The sequence below is a fragment of the Plenodomus lingam genome (genome assembly GCF_022343315.1).
Source record: "Plenodomus lingam strain CAN1 chromosome Unknown contig_26, whole genome shotgun sequence".
NCBI classification, from domain to species: domain Eukaryota; kingdom Fungi; phylum Ascomycota; class Dothideomycetes; order Pleosporales; family Leptosphaeriaceae; genus Plenodomus; species Plenodomus lingam.
Window position 1 is genome coordinate 1,283,184 of NW_027093941.1, and position 13,815 is coordinate 1,296,998.

At 50.1% G+C, this 13,815-nt stretch overlaps 5 protein-coding genes across 5 annotated transcripts; 3 read left to right on the forward strand and 2 right to left on the reverse strand.

Moving 5' to 3' along the window:
* Nucleotides 1-643: 643 nt before the first annotated feature.
* Nucleotides 644-1,996, forward strand: IAQ61_006692 (uncharacterized protein; the record flags this gene model as incomplete). Its single annotated transcript, XM_003845540.2, has 1 exon — nt 644-1,996. One exon carries the CDS (start codon nt 644-646, stop codon nt 1,994-1,996), a length of 1,353 nt encoding a protein of 450 aa, XP_003845588.2.
* A 1,108-nt stretch (nt 1,997-3,104) lies between these two features.
* Nucleotides 3,105-7,194, reverse strand: IAQ61_006693 (uncharacterized protein; the record flags this gene model as incomplete). The annotated part of the gene is made up of 2 exons (XM_003845542.2): nt 3,105-5,137; nt 5,189-7,194. 2 exons carry the CDS (start codon nt 7,192-7,194, stop codon nt 3,331-3,333), a joined length of 3,813 nt encoding a protein of 1,270 aa, XP_003845590.2. The 3' UTR covers nt 3,105-3,330.
* Nucleotides 7,195-7,595: 401 nt separating this feature from the next.
* On the reverse strand, nt 7,596-9,526 carry IAQ61_006694 (uncharacterized protein; the record flags this gene model as incomplete). The annotated part of the gene is made up of 2 exons (XM_066097275.1): nt 8,792-9,526; nt 7,596-8,740 (listed from the first exon to the last, which is right to left on the reverse strand). The coding sequence occupies exons 1-2, from the start codon at nt 9,276-9,278 to the stop codon at nt 7,596-7,598; spliced, it is 1,632 nt and encodes a 543-aa protein (XP_065952752.1). The 5' UTR covers nt 9,279-9,526.
* A 564-nt stretch (nt 9,527-10,090) lies between these two features.
* Nucleotides 10,091-10,815, forward strand: IAQ61_006695 (uncharacterized protein; the record flags this gene model as incomplete). The annotated part of the gene is made up of 5 exons (XM_066097276.1): nt 10,091-10,137; nt 10,390-10,431; nt 10,489-10,559; nt 10,692-10,759; nt 10,813-10,815. The coding sequence occupies 5 exons, from the start codon at nt 10,091-10,093 to the stop codon at nt 10,813-10,815; spliced, it is 231 nt and encodes a 76-aa protein (XP_065952753.1).
* A 1,926-nt stretch (nt 10,816-12,741) lies between these two features.
* On the forward strand, nt 12,742-13,739 carry IAQ61_006696 (uncharacterized protein; the record flags this gene model as incomplete). The annotated part of the gene is made up of 4 exons (XM_003845545.2): nt 12,742-12,808; nt 12,868-12,917; nt 12,973-13,166; nt 13,217-13,739. 4 exons carry the CDS (start codon nt 12,742-12,744, stop codon nt 13,737-13,739), a joined length of 834 nt encoding a protein of 277 aa, XP_003845593.2.
* Between the last annotated feature and the right edge of the window lie 76 nt (nt 13,740-13,815).

The window sequence follows — 13,815 nt, forward strand, 5'->3', positions numbered from 1 at the left end:
GGTGTTGGACTGAAGTTATTTTGTTGCGTCTTGTTCGTTGCGTCTTCAAAGTCTTTCTCCGCGTTCTCTTCCCCATTTCACTCGATTGATTCAACGTCTGGCACATACCAGCTGAGATACACATTTTTAATGGTGCAGAGGACACAACACGCTTGACCGTGTGTATGCTTCATCAAGAGACACATGGATTTGTGAGTGGTAATCGGGTTTGGCATGGGGGATAGATGGAGTTGAAGGTCCCTTACAGCGACGCTAGCCTAGTAGAGACGTCATTGGGACATCACGACTTTGCAACGCCCATCGTGCCCACATCGCATCAAATCTGACAAGATTTTCGAGGGAAATCAGAAGAGAAGGGTTCATTCCTCAGAATTTGATACCTAAATGGTCCAATGGTGAGAACGAAGACCTATGCCTTTCGCGAATCCTACGGGTTGAACTTGGATCGATTGCTCGCATTTTGTACCTGCACGATTCCTCATCTCATCAGTTCAAGCTAGTGGATAGAAGCAGATTTCTACGGTATGACAGCTACATAAACATCCTTGTTCCAAACCCGGTCTACAAATGCTTAAGCTCATGCAAGGACGACGTCAAGCTTCAAAGGAAACTATAATTCTATTCAGCACACCACTATATTAGAATGTTCTCTTCAAGCTCCTCAGCGCCTTTGTCAGTCACATCCTCTACCGAACAACTAGACTACCCAATTCCATCAACCGAACAACTAGGCAACATGGACAGCCTTAATAAGCCATCTCGACGACGGCCCAAGCCAGTTGATCGGGAAAATTACAACCCGTCATATCTACCATGGACACGGCGCCTCGATCACTTCACGTGGTCATGGTTCGAATGCACAATGTCGACCGGTGCGCTCGCCACTCTACTAGGCCAACAACCCTACTCCTTTGCCGGTCTGAAAACTATAGGGAAGATAGTCTTCATCCTGGACATCCTACTCTTTCTACTCTTCAGCGCATGCATAACCTACCGCTTTATCCACAACCGTGGATCCCTGAAGCTCAGTCTCCACCACCCTCATGAGAGTTTCTTCTTCGGTTCATTCTTCGTCAGCATAGCGCTGATAATATACTGCATTGAAGTCTATGGCGTCCCCGCATGCGGACCATGGCTTATCAAGACGCTCGAAGTTCTATTCTGGTTGTACGCAGCTATAGTCATGCTAGTTGCAGTGTTCCAATACCACGTCATATTCGACACACGTCAACTCCCTGTTTCAGACGCGATGCCCGCTTGGATACTACCTGTCTACCCGTTCTTGATCCTTGGTGTGCTGGGAAGCACGCTTCTCAAGTCGCAGCCCGTGGAAGCAGGTTTCCCCATCTTCATCGGAAGTGTGACGTTTCAAGGCTTAGGATGGACCATAGCATTCACCATGCTAACGATCTACGTCACTCGCCTCGTCAACAGCGAACTTCCCGATCCACCGAAACGGCCGGGCATGTATGTCGCAGTAGGTCCGGCGGCGTACACTGCAAATGCGCTTGTTGCCCTGGGTATGCAGGCTCCGACCCACGTCCCCGATAATTTCCTGGGAATCGCTTCCGTACCGGCTGGCGACATCTTGAAAGTCTTTGGCGTGGTTGCAGGCATATTCATGTGGCTTATTGCATTTTGGTTCAGTGCATTGACGACTGTGAGTGTCCTTGTCTCGGCAAGGGACAGCCACTTCACACTGAATTACTGGGCGTTCATCTTTCCAAACGCAGGGCTTATCATTGCGTTGATTCAAATTGCCAAGGCATTGGAGAGCCCGGGGATCAGGGGAGTATGTAGCGGTGCTACTATTGTTCTTGTGATTTTGTGGATTTGGGTGGCTGTGCTGAACGTCCAGGGGCTGGTGCAAAGAAAGGTGCTTTGGCCAGGCATGGATGAAGATATGGAGGATGTTGCAGGGCACACTCAAAAGACCGACGACCAAGATCAGCGTGATGGCGAAGATGCAAATGGTCATGGTGAAGAGCGCGTGTGAGCCTTTCTCATTGACCTCGAATGTCTCGGATCTTGAAACAGTGGACTTGTTTATAAGCATGTCTTCAAAGAACGAGACCTCCCCATCACCCATCACCATGTCAAAACAACCTTTAAAATACCATTCAATACCATAACGACGGCGAAATATCAAGTCATCAGTTCCAGCGGATAAAAAAGAAAATTCTGAATGAACCCAGTCACACTCCTCTTCTTCTATAGATAGACACCAAGTACCTACACATCAGAACAACACACCAGAACAACACACCAGAACAACACACCAGAACAACACACCAGAACAACACACCAGAACAACACACCAGAACAACACACCAGAACAACACACCAGAACAAACCCATCTCCCCCCCCATCCAAACATCCAACCCAACCCACCACCCCCACCCCCACCCCTCCAAAAATGCAAACAACCCCCCTACCCACCCGCCTCCACACCACCACACAAAACTACTTCTCCCCACTAACCACCCTCCGCGAGTCAGACCCCACGGCCCAAACAACCACACCACGCACCTCGCTCGGCTCTCCAGGCTCTGAACCCACCACACCACGGTCCCGGCCATCCATTACCGGATCAAAAGGCCTACCATGCTCGTCCTCCCCCTCGCCTTTTGCAAACCCATTCCCATTCCCATCTTTCGCTGCGCTGGTGCCCAACACATCCACACCCACATCACCATCGACACCCACTCCCTGCAATTATCCCCCATACCCCCATCCGCGCACCTGCACCGCTATAGTTCCCATGCGCTGGTGCTGCAACTGTCGATGTTACAGCCACTTGAGTACCTGGGGTCTATTGCCACCGCGCGAGGCAGACCTGTGTGGCTTGTGCGAGACGGCGTACTCTACGGGCTGCGTGGATAGTTATATGACGGTTGAAGAGGCGGGGAAGTGGCGGGGGATTGGGATACGGGGGAGGGTGGTGAGGAGGGGTGTATCCGGGAGTCTGGGAGCATGAGAAAAGGAGGAGGGGGGGTTAGATGGCTGATCTTTCTTGCTCGTGCTGGTGCTGGGGTGGGGAGGGATTAGTGTATGTTTATTGATGAAATGGGACTTAAGCGTGCATAGTTTTGGAAATGTAGAATTAGAAATGCAGACTTGACATTTTGCTGATATCTCAAACTAATTCGATGCCGAGACATATGTCATGCAATTGTAGCCAACCATACGCCATAGCAACAAAGTCCACCTCTCGCATATCCAACCATTACCCACACCCATCCGAGCAGTATCTCTCTATCATCAAACATGTTTGGTTGTGTGCCGTATATGCTGTTTTGATTGGTTATGCAGTAGCGCATGTAGAGTGGTCATAGAAACGCTGGTGTATCCTCTCGGACTAATCTCATTCCACCTCTCATCTTGCTACTCTCCAGCGCCGAGGTGCTCTTGCGCTGCTTCAACCAGTGATCTGCCATGCGCTGGCCGGGGGTGACGCTCCCACTGAGACTGGCAGGGCGCGAGGTAGACATGGTGTCGACAATACGCTCGTCTATGCTAGTCACTTCCTTCTCGGGGGGACCTCCAGAGATCTCAAGCTGCAATGCGGGGCGATGTAGTTCCGACATTGGGCGCATCGCAGTGGTAGGTACATTCGTCTTCCCATACTTGCGTGGGCTGCGAAGATCGAATGCACTTCTTGGCCGACGAGACAGATCATGTGTAGAAGCCGGGCGCAGGGTAGCATAAATGCGTGGTCGAGGTGGTGAGGCGGCAGGGCTCGAGTCATGTTTGGCATGCTTGATTTCTGGAATGCTGGACATGTACTGGCCTTTGTTAGGAGTCCTTTGATTGATGGCTGCTGTCGTAGACAGCGGTTGAAGAGACTTGATTTGTGCGGCGACAGCCAGTGGAGACACGGATTGATTCATATTGGCCAGCAGTGCTGGTGGTGTGATGTTCTCTTTACGTTTGTACATGGCATCACTACGCTTTAAGGCAATGTTGGACGCTCGTTGTGAAGTTCGCGTTGTACCTGGCGCAGTGAGATCAGAGTATATCCGGGGACTAGGTGTAGCCTTTGACGACTTGTCAGATGCAACACTTTCCGGCGGAGACTTTGATAGACGAGAAGATCTCGCGCTGTTACTGCTGGAACTCCGGCCTGTCTCGATATAGGGAAAACGCTCGTTCATCATAGACAAACGGGGGTCACTCGGAGGCTGCGAGAGTCTCAAATGGCGACTGGTTGTCGATTGTACCCGCGCTCTCCCAAGTAAAGGTGTTGGTGAAGGTCGCGTAGATGATGTAGCCATCCAGGCAGAATCGATCTCAATTGGGCTATGTGCTAGTGAAACCTCTTTATAGGTGTCCGAATGCGAACCAGATCTCTCTAGGACTGAGATATTGTCAACTGGGATTAACGGCTCATGAGAGTCAATCCGAACATCATGTTGAGATGTTGAATTCGAGGTGCTTGCAAAAGGCTCCGACTCGGGTCCTGGCCTTGGCGTGGTAATCTCGCATGATTCTCGAAGAATCACCGTTGTATCTCCATCTTCCTCCGTATGCGACGTGCGTAAGACCTGACGTCTGTGCTTACCTGAAGGTGTCATGAAGCGCTCATGAATCGACAAATCTTCCTGGCTACTAATCTCCATACTCGAGATCTCGTGAGATAGCCAAGCTTTCCAGTCGTGACTGGTGCGCGTAGAATCTCGGCGACGGGGAGAAGGGGTGCCGACCACATAACTTCTGACCGACTGGCTCGTCAGTATCACGGCTGAACCAGCATCATGTGATTGCTGGAGATCGCCAGGGGTATCTAGAGACATGTCACTGTCGTTAGGGAGAAGGCTCATCCCATCGGTGTTTCGCGAATATACGCTTGGAGACATTGGTGATAATATCGTGTGAGTTTTGGGTGTATCTTGGTTAGGCTGATGAACTGGCTTCGCATTTCGTAGTATCGCTTCCCTGGCAGCCAAGTGGCCATCCGTCTGTTGCTTGAAGTTGGTGACACTGTAGGTTCTGTTCGTTTCGCGTGGAAGTTGAAGCACCTCAGCTTCGTCCAAAGGGGTCTTCCATCGACCTTTTGCACGTTCAACACGTTGCTCAATTTGTGAGACTGAAGGTGTGTATGTGTGTATTGGATAGTCCAGATCGATACTCTCGAGACTGTATGATGTGAGTGCCTTCCTTGCCAGTTAAGCGTCGAGGAGCACTTACTTCGTAGTTTTATCGCTACAACTAGGGGCCACCTCATTATTATAATCTCTTTCATTGAGCATGGGTGCGGAAGCCGGGGGCAGTCTGTCTAGGCCATCTCCTAGATTACGGACATTATCGTCCGCACTGGAGGATTGGTCGGGCAAGGGTAAAGAGTTCTGCTCGGCAGGCGTGACTGTACGTATCGTTGATCGAATGACCCTCCCCAGTGATTTGATGGTGCTAGTCTTGCTTTGAACGCTATGCGCAGCAGCGCTGGCCGGCCGACGTGACGGAGGTCGGTGATCACTGCTCATGCTCGGCCTGCAGTCTCGACTAGCGCTAGAGTGCAACTCTCTGGCGATGCTGTGCAACTCTTTGGTAGCACTCGATTCAAAGACATCACTTTCTGCACCTGGTGTACGATCTTTCCGACCTGTCATGGGCTGTGGAGAATTAGAGGCATCAATCTCTTTCATCAAGGCAGAGAATACACGTTTCGGGTCCACTGGAGTAAGTGACTCTTCCGCTAGGCTATCCATTGGCATAGGGTCGCGAAATGAAACTAGGGCTGGCAAAGGTAGTGACTTCCTTTTGGGCACAAGAGAAGATGTCCGATCGGCCTCGCTGCCAATGCTGTCTTTCGCCTCATGGATGACGGTCAGTCGTTTAATGGCTCGCTGTGTCACAGCATCATCAGTCGCGGTCGTTCCCCAGCTTGTAACCCGTGAGCTAGACATATGTGTAGTATTGGACTCGCTGTGCAAACTTCGATTGCTCCTAGAACTCCCGTTACTGCTGGTCCGAGACCCCGAGCGGTTGAATGTGGAGCAAACAGCTTCGTAAGATGGTGTGCGAGCGCGTATGCGTTGTAACAGATTGTCGTGAGGGCTGGGTATGTCAGAGGTATCGATTGGACTTGCTATTCGAGGATGCATAGAACTGAAGTAATCACGACTGGCTTCGATCTGCTGGACTGGCAAGTTTGGCGATTTGGTCGAGGTGCGTCGAAATACTTTCTTGAGCCTGCTCCTTAGCGATCCAGAGAATGATCGTTTCTCCTTTGGCTCAGTCGGTGGGTTGAAGTCCGTCAGGGTGACATCTGCGGTGGAATCATCTGGGGTTTGTTGGCTGCCTATCGAGCCAGAGATCATACTAATGGCTGCGCGCTTGCCTTTGTCTTTGCGTTTGTCCTGTCTCTTCTTAAAGGTTGTGAGGAACATCGACGGCTTGTGCTTGACAGTCTTGTCTTGGAAGTTCTGTAGATACCTGTCTCTTGCCGTGTCCACATTCTCGTCAGCAGCGACAGTGACTGGTATGCGTGTCCCTGCAAGAGGCGATGGAACCGCTGATGCCCGTATCGGCGGAAGTGCAGGTAGAGTTTCCGTTTTAGGTATTTCACTGATAGGAGGTGGCGTTGTAAGATATTTCGCTGGCGGTCGCGCGATAGGAGATCCGGTCTGCACACTGCTGGCATAATACATGGAACGCGCCTTTCGAATCTGCTGTGAAGTAGCCGAGGAGGAGGCACACTGCTGATAGGCCTTTGACTGAGAGCGAGGCCGAGCCTTTTCACCAAAATTGATGGATGTTTGTGACGACAAAGGTCGAGATGAAGACACTGGCCTCTCACTATTCGAGGTGGGGCAGAACGGCGGGAACTGCTCAGTGATCATGGCAGTAGGCCTGGATTGACGGCGTACACTTGTCGACTGACCAGTATTCTGACCTTGCAAAGACCGTAGACTTGATTCTCGAGGGGGAAAGTGACTGCCTTGCGAGGTCAGAGACTTGCGACTCCCGTTGCTCTTGGACCTTGATATGTCAGAGCCGCGCTTCGATGTACGGTCCACTACATCCTGGCCCTGTGCTCGTGCAAAGGCAGCTGTGGCGGCTGCTAGAGCCTGTTGTTGAATGGCATCCAGATCGAGAGGCTCCGAAACTGGCGGAGCGGGCCTGTGGGCTGTCGATGTAGACTTGGAACGACGGAGACGTGTTCCCGCATCGCTTGATGCCCTGGCCAACATGTGAGCTGCAAACCGAATAAAACTAGGTGTTGCTGAAGTAGAGTGGTAAGTCGGTGGGTCCGACGTGGTGAAGCACAGCTAAATGAAGTGTTGACAACGTGTAGCAGGATTGGCGGTAAAGGAGGCACAATACACCATGGAATGGCGTAGTTCGGGGCGGGTTTGAAGGTAAAAGAGCGACCGAAGCTGTGACGACACGACGTGAGGCGGAAGGCAGACTGTTGATCTTGCGCCTTCTTGCCTGGGTGAAGCAGTCGTCACGAGACATCGATGGGTGGCCAACTCGGGGCAGGAGCAGCCTTATTCAACGAGAAGTCCTTTCTCCCCACTCAATCTCCAGCAGAAGCGAATATCGTGAGATTCTTCTGGATTCTTGGAGTTTTATTTTGATCATCTCGAACTCAAGAAATAGATCTTCTAATCGCGCGGTCTTCCAGGCCAGAAGTCATCGCTCGTTCGGCACCATCCACATCACCGCCAACATCCTCATCGTCGCGCCTCACTTCCATATACGCAACTTCTTTGTCCTTGAAATCAATCAGGAAATTGGCCATGGTCATCGCCGCGAAAAACACAACAGACATCAGAAAAGGCAGTCCAGTCCATGCACTTCCCAGATCCATGCCCCACTGAAACATCTGGCTCAACATCGGTCCAGCCACCATGGCACCGAAGGCTTCCGCAATCGCAATGGTACTCATGAGCTTACCAACATCGGGGCTTGACTGCCCGCCGACTACATGAATGGCGATGGAGCGCATGGCTGCGCTGTAGCCTGTGCCGAGATTGAAGATGAGGAGACCTATAACGAGGAGTGCTGGGTAAGCGGCAATGCCCATGACAAAGAAAGAAATGGTAGTGAGAATGATGGAACCACGAGCTAGGTACAGATCCGCCCAGTGCGCTGGGAGACGAAATTTCTTCAACAACACAAGATTAGTGAGGGGAATGAAAACAGTAATTGCGACGAGATTGGTTGCTGCACGGAGGGACAAGAGATAGGCAGCCTTTTTGATCTCCCAGCCATAGCGTTTCGAGGCGTAACGAACGATGAGACTAAGCGACTGGCTACCGAGTCTGTTCGCCATGAAGGTAAAGACAACCAGGGCCAATGTCCAGTCGCTACGTAAGAAGATAATGGCAGTGCGGAAGTTTTGTATCTGCGATCTGATTGTGAAGTGACTGCCTGTTGGCTTGACAACGACTACCTCCTCGACACCGTCTTTGGGTTCTGGTAAGTCGCGCATGTGCAGCGTCTCTGGGACGACAAACGCAAGACTAATGCCAGCCTGCTGAATGGCCAGTGCCAGGACCAGCGGGAACCAGTCACCATGATCCATAAGGCGTGCTGCAAGTATGGGCGCCATCATTTCCGAGACCAGCACGGTTGCTGTCAAGTATAGGAAGATCGAAGTTCGCTTTTCAGGAGGCACAATGTCGGAGAGCATGGTGATGCCAATCGCCATAGCCACAATAGGGCCGCCGCCGATGAAGAAGAAGAGGCTGGATAGCCAGGTCCACTGAAGGGGAAGAGTCTTGAAATAGCCTATCGCTGTCAGCTGGTGCCCATAGTCCATATCCATATCTCGCTACCCACATATCAGCAGCGCCCAAGCCGAGTTGAGCTGCAAGCCCATCAGACTAGCCGCAAATATCCATTTCCTGCCTACTCTGTCCGCCATGGTGCCCAAAGGCACAGCCAAAAGGATACCTGGTATCGCATCAAAGGTTTCTTGCCACCCAAAGATCATGGCCAGCTTCTGTTGTATCTCGTCCAACTTGCACAACTTCTCTGGTATCGTCCCATCGTCGCCAATCACCGAAGGGTCGTGTTCCTGGTAGTAACCAAGGCAGATGTTCGCTTCGAAAACACGCGTTTTGGGGGGGTCCGCGAGGAAGGCGCCGATGTCGATGATGGAGACCATGGCAAACACGAGGATCACGAAGAGAACCCAGGGCTTCTTCTTCTTCTTCGCGACCGTCAGCGGAAGCTGCTCGGGCTCAAAGGCCGAATCCACCAGGGAGAGGAGGGGATCTCCTTCCATTTCAATGGATTCCCGTGGCGAGTATGGTTGTACTGCCATTGTGCTGACTTCTCGGCTATAAAGCTGGCAGGAGCTGCGATTTGTGGGGAACCTGATCACTCAGCGCGTACCGGTAATGATGAAACTTGGAAGCAAGAAGATAGGTACGCCTTGAACAAGAACAAAGGAATGGAAACTGCAATGTTAGCAAGTGTGGTCAGCCATGATGATGATTTGGAGTATACGCGCAACTTTTTGGACCGAGACATCGTCGCCTCGGTGTCAGCGCGGTGGTATTTTGATGGATGTATCCATGCTTGTCCCATGCTTGTCTGGGCACAGTACTCCGTACCGCCTGTTGCATGGGTTGTTTCGAGCAAGCAGGCATTATTATGTCAGCCGCTACCGGTAGTGCTTCCAACCAACCGTTCTTAACCTCCTCGTCACAGGCTTTCGACGTTCAACACCTCAAGTGATGAAATAGCGTTCCTCGGATTCGAGTCTGCAATTTTTTGTTGATTGCATTTCCTTTACAAGTGCAGTCTGACCGTCATGGCGAAGAGAGTATCTACGCAATGGCCCCATCACGGCGCCAAGACGGCGTGCCCCTGTGCACAGATGTCACAGTACAACGATGAACTTTAAGTTATATCATCCAAACAACGAGCACTAGGGCTGACGCTTTTCCCTTGCCCTAGTGTTCCAAGCGCTATATAGTAGGTATTGTTAAGTCATCGTACTCGTATGGCCCATCCAAGATTTCTTAGGTAGGTCTACCGGTAGCGCCTTGGCATAGGTATCTAAGACTCCCAAGGTTGGCTTCAGCCTCCAGCTTCCTTTACCATCTCACACGTATGATAACACTTACACTTATGCACTCCCAATTTATAGTCCTCCACGCCCTAAGCTTTCTAGAATGGTATAAAAATAATCTTCCCATCTAACATGTTTGCCATCCACTCTCATCATGTAACACTCGCCCTCTCTCCTCACTCGAATCAACAAGCTTCCTAGACAATATCCAATCACTCTCTATAGCAACAATGCGGTCTGCCACTGTCAAATCTTCCCAGCGTTCTCGCCACTTGCGGTCGGGAAACGCAGCCTGCCAATATTTGCAAATGGCGCTGCGAGGATCATGAGTGCAGTGTTGATAAGTTTTGTGTGATAGGCGCAGTGTGCCCGTTGATTGCAAGGCTACAATTACCAGGAGGTTGGTGTCATTTAGTGCACTTATCCATGAAGCATGACATTAGCTCATGAGTCCTAGGGGCGCGCTTTTCTCCTGCGATATTTCCTCCCTCTCTATATACACATTTACACACCAGACACTTGGAAATAGTGCATTTCACCGTTTATGCCTAATGACGAAAAATGGACTGGGTTGGTCGGCAAGGACACAAGGTCATAATTTGGGCTTTGAATCCCACTGAGCAAGTTCTGTCGCTCTTCTGGCATGCTACAACGCCACAGACAACGCAGCCTTACTCGATCGGTTCAAGCAGCCTCTCTCTGCATCTTCCGGACGGGCTACCACCTCTGTGAGTCCCCTAAAAGACTCTTATAAACGCCTTAATACTAATACATCCCTAAGTAATATACAAAGTACTCTGAAGAGCTGTTACTTCCTAATAAAAGATAATTAGTATCTCCCTTTCTTACATATTAATTTGCCCTTAGAATCTAGAGCCTTGACTTACTTTTACTTAGTCTACCTTTACTATTAAATTAAACTATTAAGATAGTCTTTACTTAAAGATAGCTCTAAGTATTGAGTAAGGGGAGTCTACTTTACCTAATATATGAACACTAGGTAGTAGGTAGTAAAGATGAAATAGATGGAATCCCCAACAAGGAATAGTGTGCCATGTGCTTCTCAGGCCTATACAGCTTAGATCTATAGAGTGAATATTACAAAGCTATCTATCGCCCGACTTCACCGTTCCTCCTCAGTAACTCGATTATCACCCCCGCCGATCCCACCCACCACCCAAAGCCATGGATGCACTCACCTGCGAGATGCGCGACTCACCAGCAACCATCCACTCTGTATTGATCGATAGTGAAGATGACATTAGCCATGGAATAAACTTGTATATTAAGAACAAGGGTTCCTACTTTCACGATACACAAGACAGATCTCCGGAAGCCGTACCCAAGCCCCGGTCATCAGCCCATCCTCCTACCGCCCTCTAACCGCCTCCCCCCCCCCCCTTCCCCCATTTGCAGTACTTCGAGAACCTTCTCACGGGGCTTCCACAGCACTGGATGTGGTAGCAGCACAACTTCCTCGGCGCAGGTAATGTCCATGTCTAGCAGTCAAAAACTTGCAGCTCCTAGATGGTTATAAACACCTGTTTCAGAAACGTCAATACGATTCTGCTGAAAAGGGGCGCGTTGATACCCATCCTCGTTGCCCTTGTTTTTCTGATCTGGAAGAAAGCTTGTCTCAACCTCACCGCCAACTTCATTGCCAACTCGCCGATCTCAATGTTAAAAAGCCTTATCGGAGTGATTCTCATATAGACAACTCCGATCAAACCAGCGGGGAGTCTGAGACAAGCTCAGCTCCTGGAATGGTCATCTCTAGCAAGGAAAAACGAAGTTGGAAACGCCCTCGCGTATCTTGGGGATGGGGACTCTAGATACATGCAGCGCATGTACCAATATCGCCACATGACAAAGAATTTCTATATACTTATATGTGAATTGAGTCAGTATACTAGGTCCAGCGATACTATGTGGACACACAAGATAGTGACTAAAGCCGTCCAATATTCTAAAACCATCCATACGGATACGTCTAGCTATCAGGTTCTCAAATCTCCCCTTCAGTATGCAAACGCACTAGGCAGGTTACTTTGCTAAAGGTTTGCAGTGAAGTCGGGAGAAAGAAGCTCTACATGAAAGCAGAAGAAGAGATTTTTCATTTGTCGGATGCTGTGTATGGGCAAGAGAAGATGTCATTATTCAAAATCCACAAAATCCATACTTACTCACGCGATCTGATTGACAATCGTGCTTTCAGAGCTCCTGCACGTAGGGGATGATAATGCAGATCGTATCATATGAGATACAGCCGTGTTATGTGCGGTATTACTTGGGTGCATGTACTTATGCAGGTACTAATTTTCCTGACCTTTACTACACTTTCTGTACACTCTGTGCTAATGCACACTAAATGTATTATGAAGTTAGTAGCCTAGTAGGCAAAAGATTATCGTATCCAATCGCCTTCACTTATGTAATATTACCCTGAACAAACGCTCATGCATATAGAATCTGCCTTCCATTTGAGAGGACAGCAGAGCAAACGCCATGTCCACTATATATTGCAACCCGCACTGCCATTTTCTCCTGCGACCCTCCACGCACGAAATCAAGTACATTACCTCGATAATATTTTATATTTTCGAGTTTACTATTTGTGCTCTCCAGATTCTATACCGAAAACTTCAAAGTCTCATTGCACGTCGATTACATCACGGCCTTTGAACCACAGCAGCCACCCGCCAGACATTCAATGTCCTACAACAACGAGACTGCCAGCCCTGCTTCTGGAAATAACTCAGCTCAGGGTAAAGATAGAGGTACGGATTGTTTCCCTAACACCATTTATGACCATTGCTGTATATTCACACACTTGTAGCAATCACTGATGTCGCCACTGGCGCTCTGGCTGCACGCTTGCCTGCCAGTGTTAGTATACACGACCATCTGGACCTTCCGAATGACGCTAAAGATATTTACCCAGTCCCACAAGAAATTTGACGATGACATGTCGATGGGCTCTTGTGGAGAACAGGACCGCAGCCATGCAATCAGCATGCTGACACCCTGTCCCAACAGGGGCGCCGTCCCGGGATTTGATGAATCTGCGGAAGTCTCCTCGCCGAGTGCCGCGAATGTCTTCATTCTGCGGCTTCACGCCTTCTTGGGCATAGGTAGGTATACAGTCTCAGTCCACCAGCCAGTCCACGCACTAATATATCGCAAAGCCCAACCTCCATTTCCATCGACGCGGAGCGCGTCGCACCAGGTGCAAATCCCAGCCGCCCTGGCTTTTTGAAGGGTGTCGTTTTCAAATCCTCCAACAAGGACGAATGGCTCACTATCGCGCTCCCGCACATCGCCACCCTCACCTTCACTATCGCTTCTATTGCTAACCTCATCTTTGCCGGCCCCCTCTTCTCCTCCCCCGAACTCCCCAATCTCTACTATGGCATCACCAAGTTCGCCTTTCCGGGCTTCCACTGGTTCTCCGGCGTCACCGAAAATCGCGCAAGGAACCCGTTCCTGAACATGGCTGCAAATCTGCCACATATTGAGGACATTGCTCTGAGTATGCACACCACCGGCATTACAATGTCGTGCTGGACAGAGCAGCAGCAGGTGGAAATTGAGCGCGTCGATGCGGCAAGATCACAGGAACGCAAGATCATGATGCTATCGGATGTAATTACCAAATACGACTTCGAGGCAATACTTCGCTGCACTGCGCTGGAAAAACGTCTACATTGAGTATTTGGAGTCGCAGCTTGTGGCTGAATCTTGTGTCAATGGTAATCCGATCAATGTGCTCAGGGAACTTCAGATG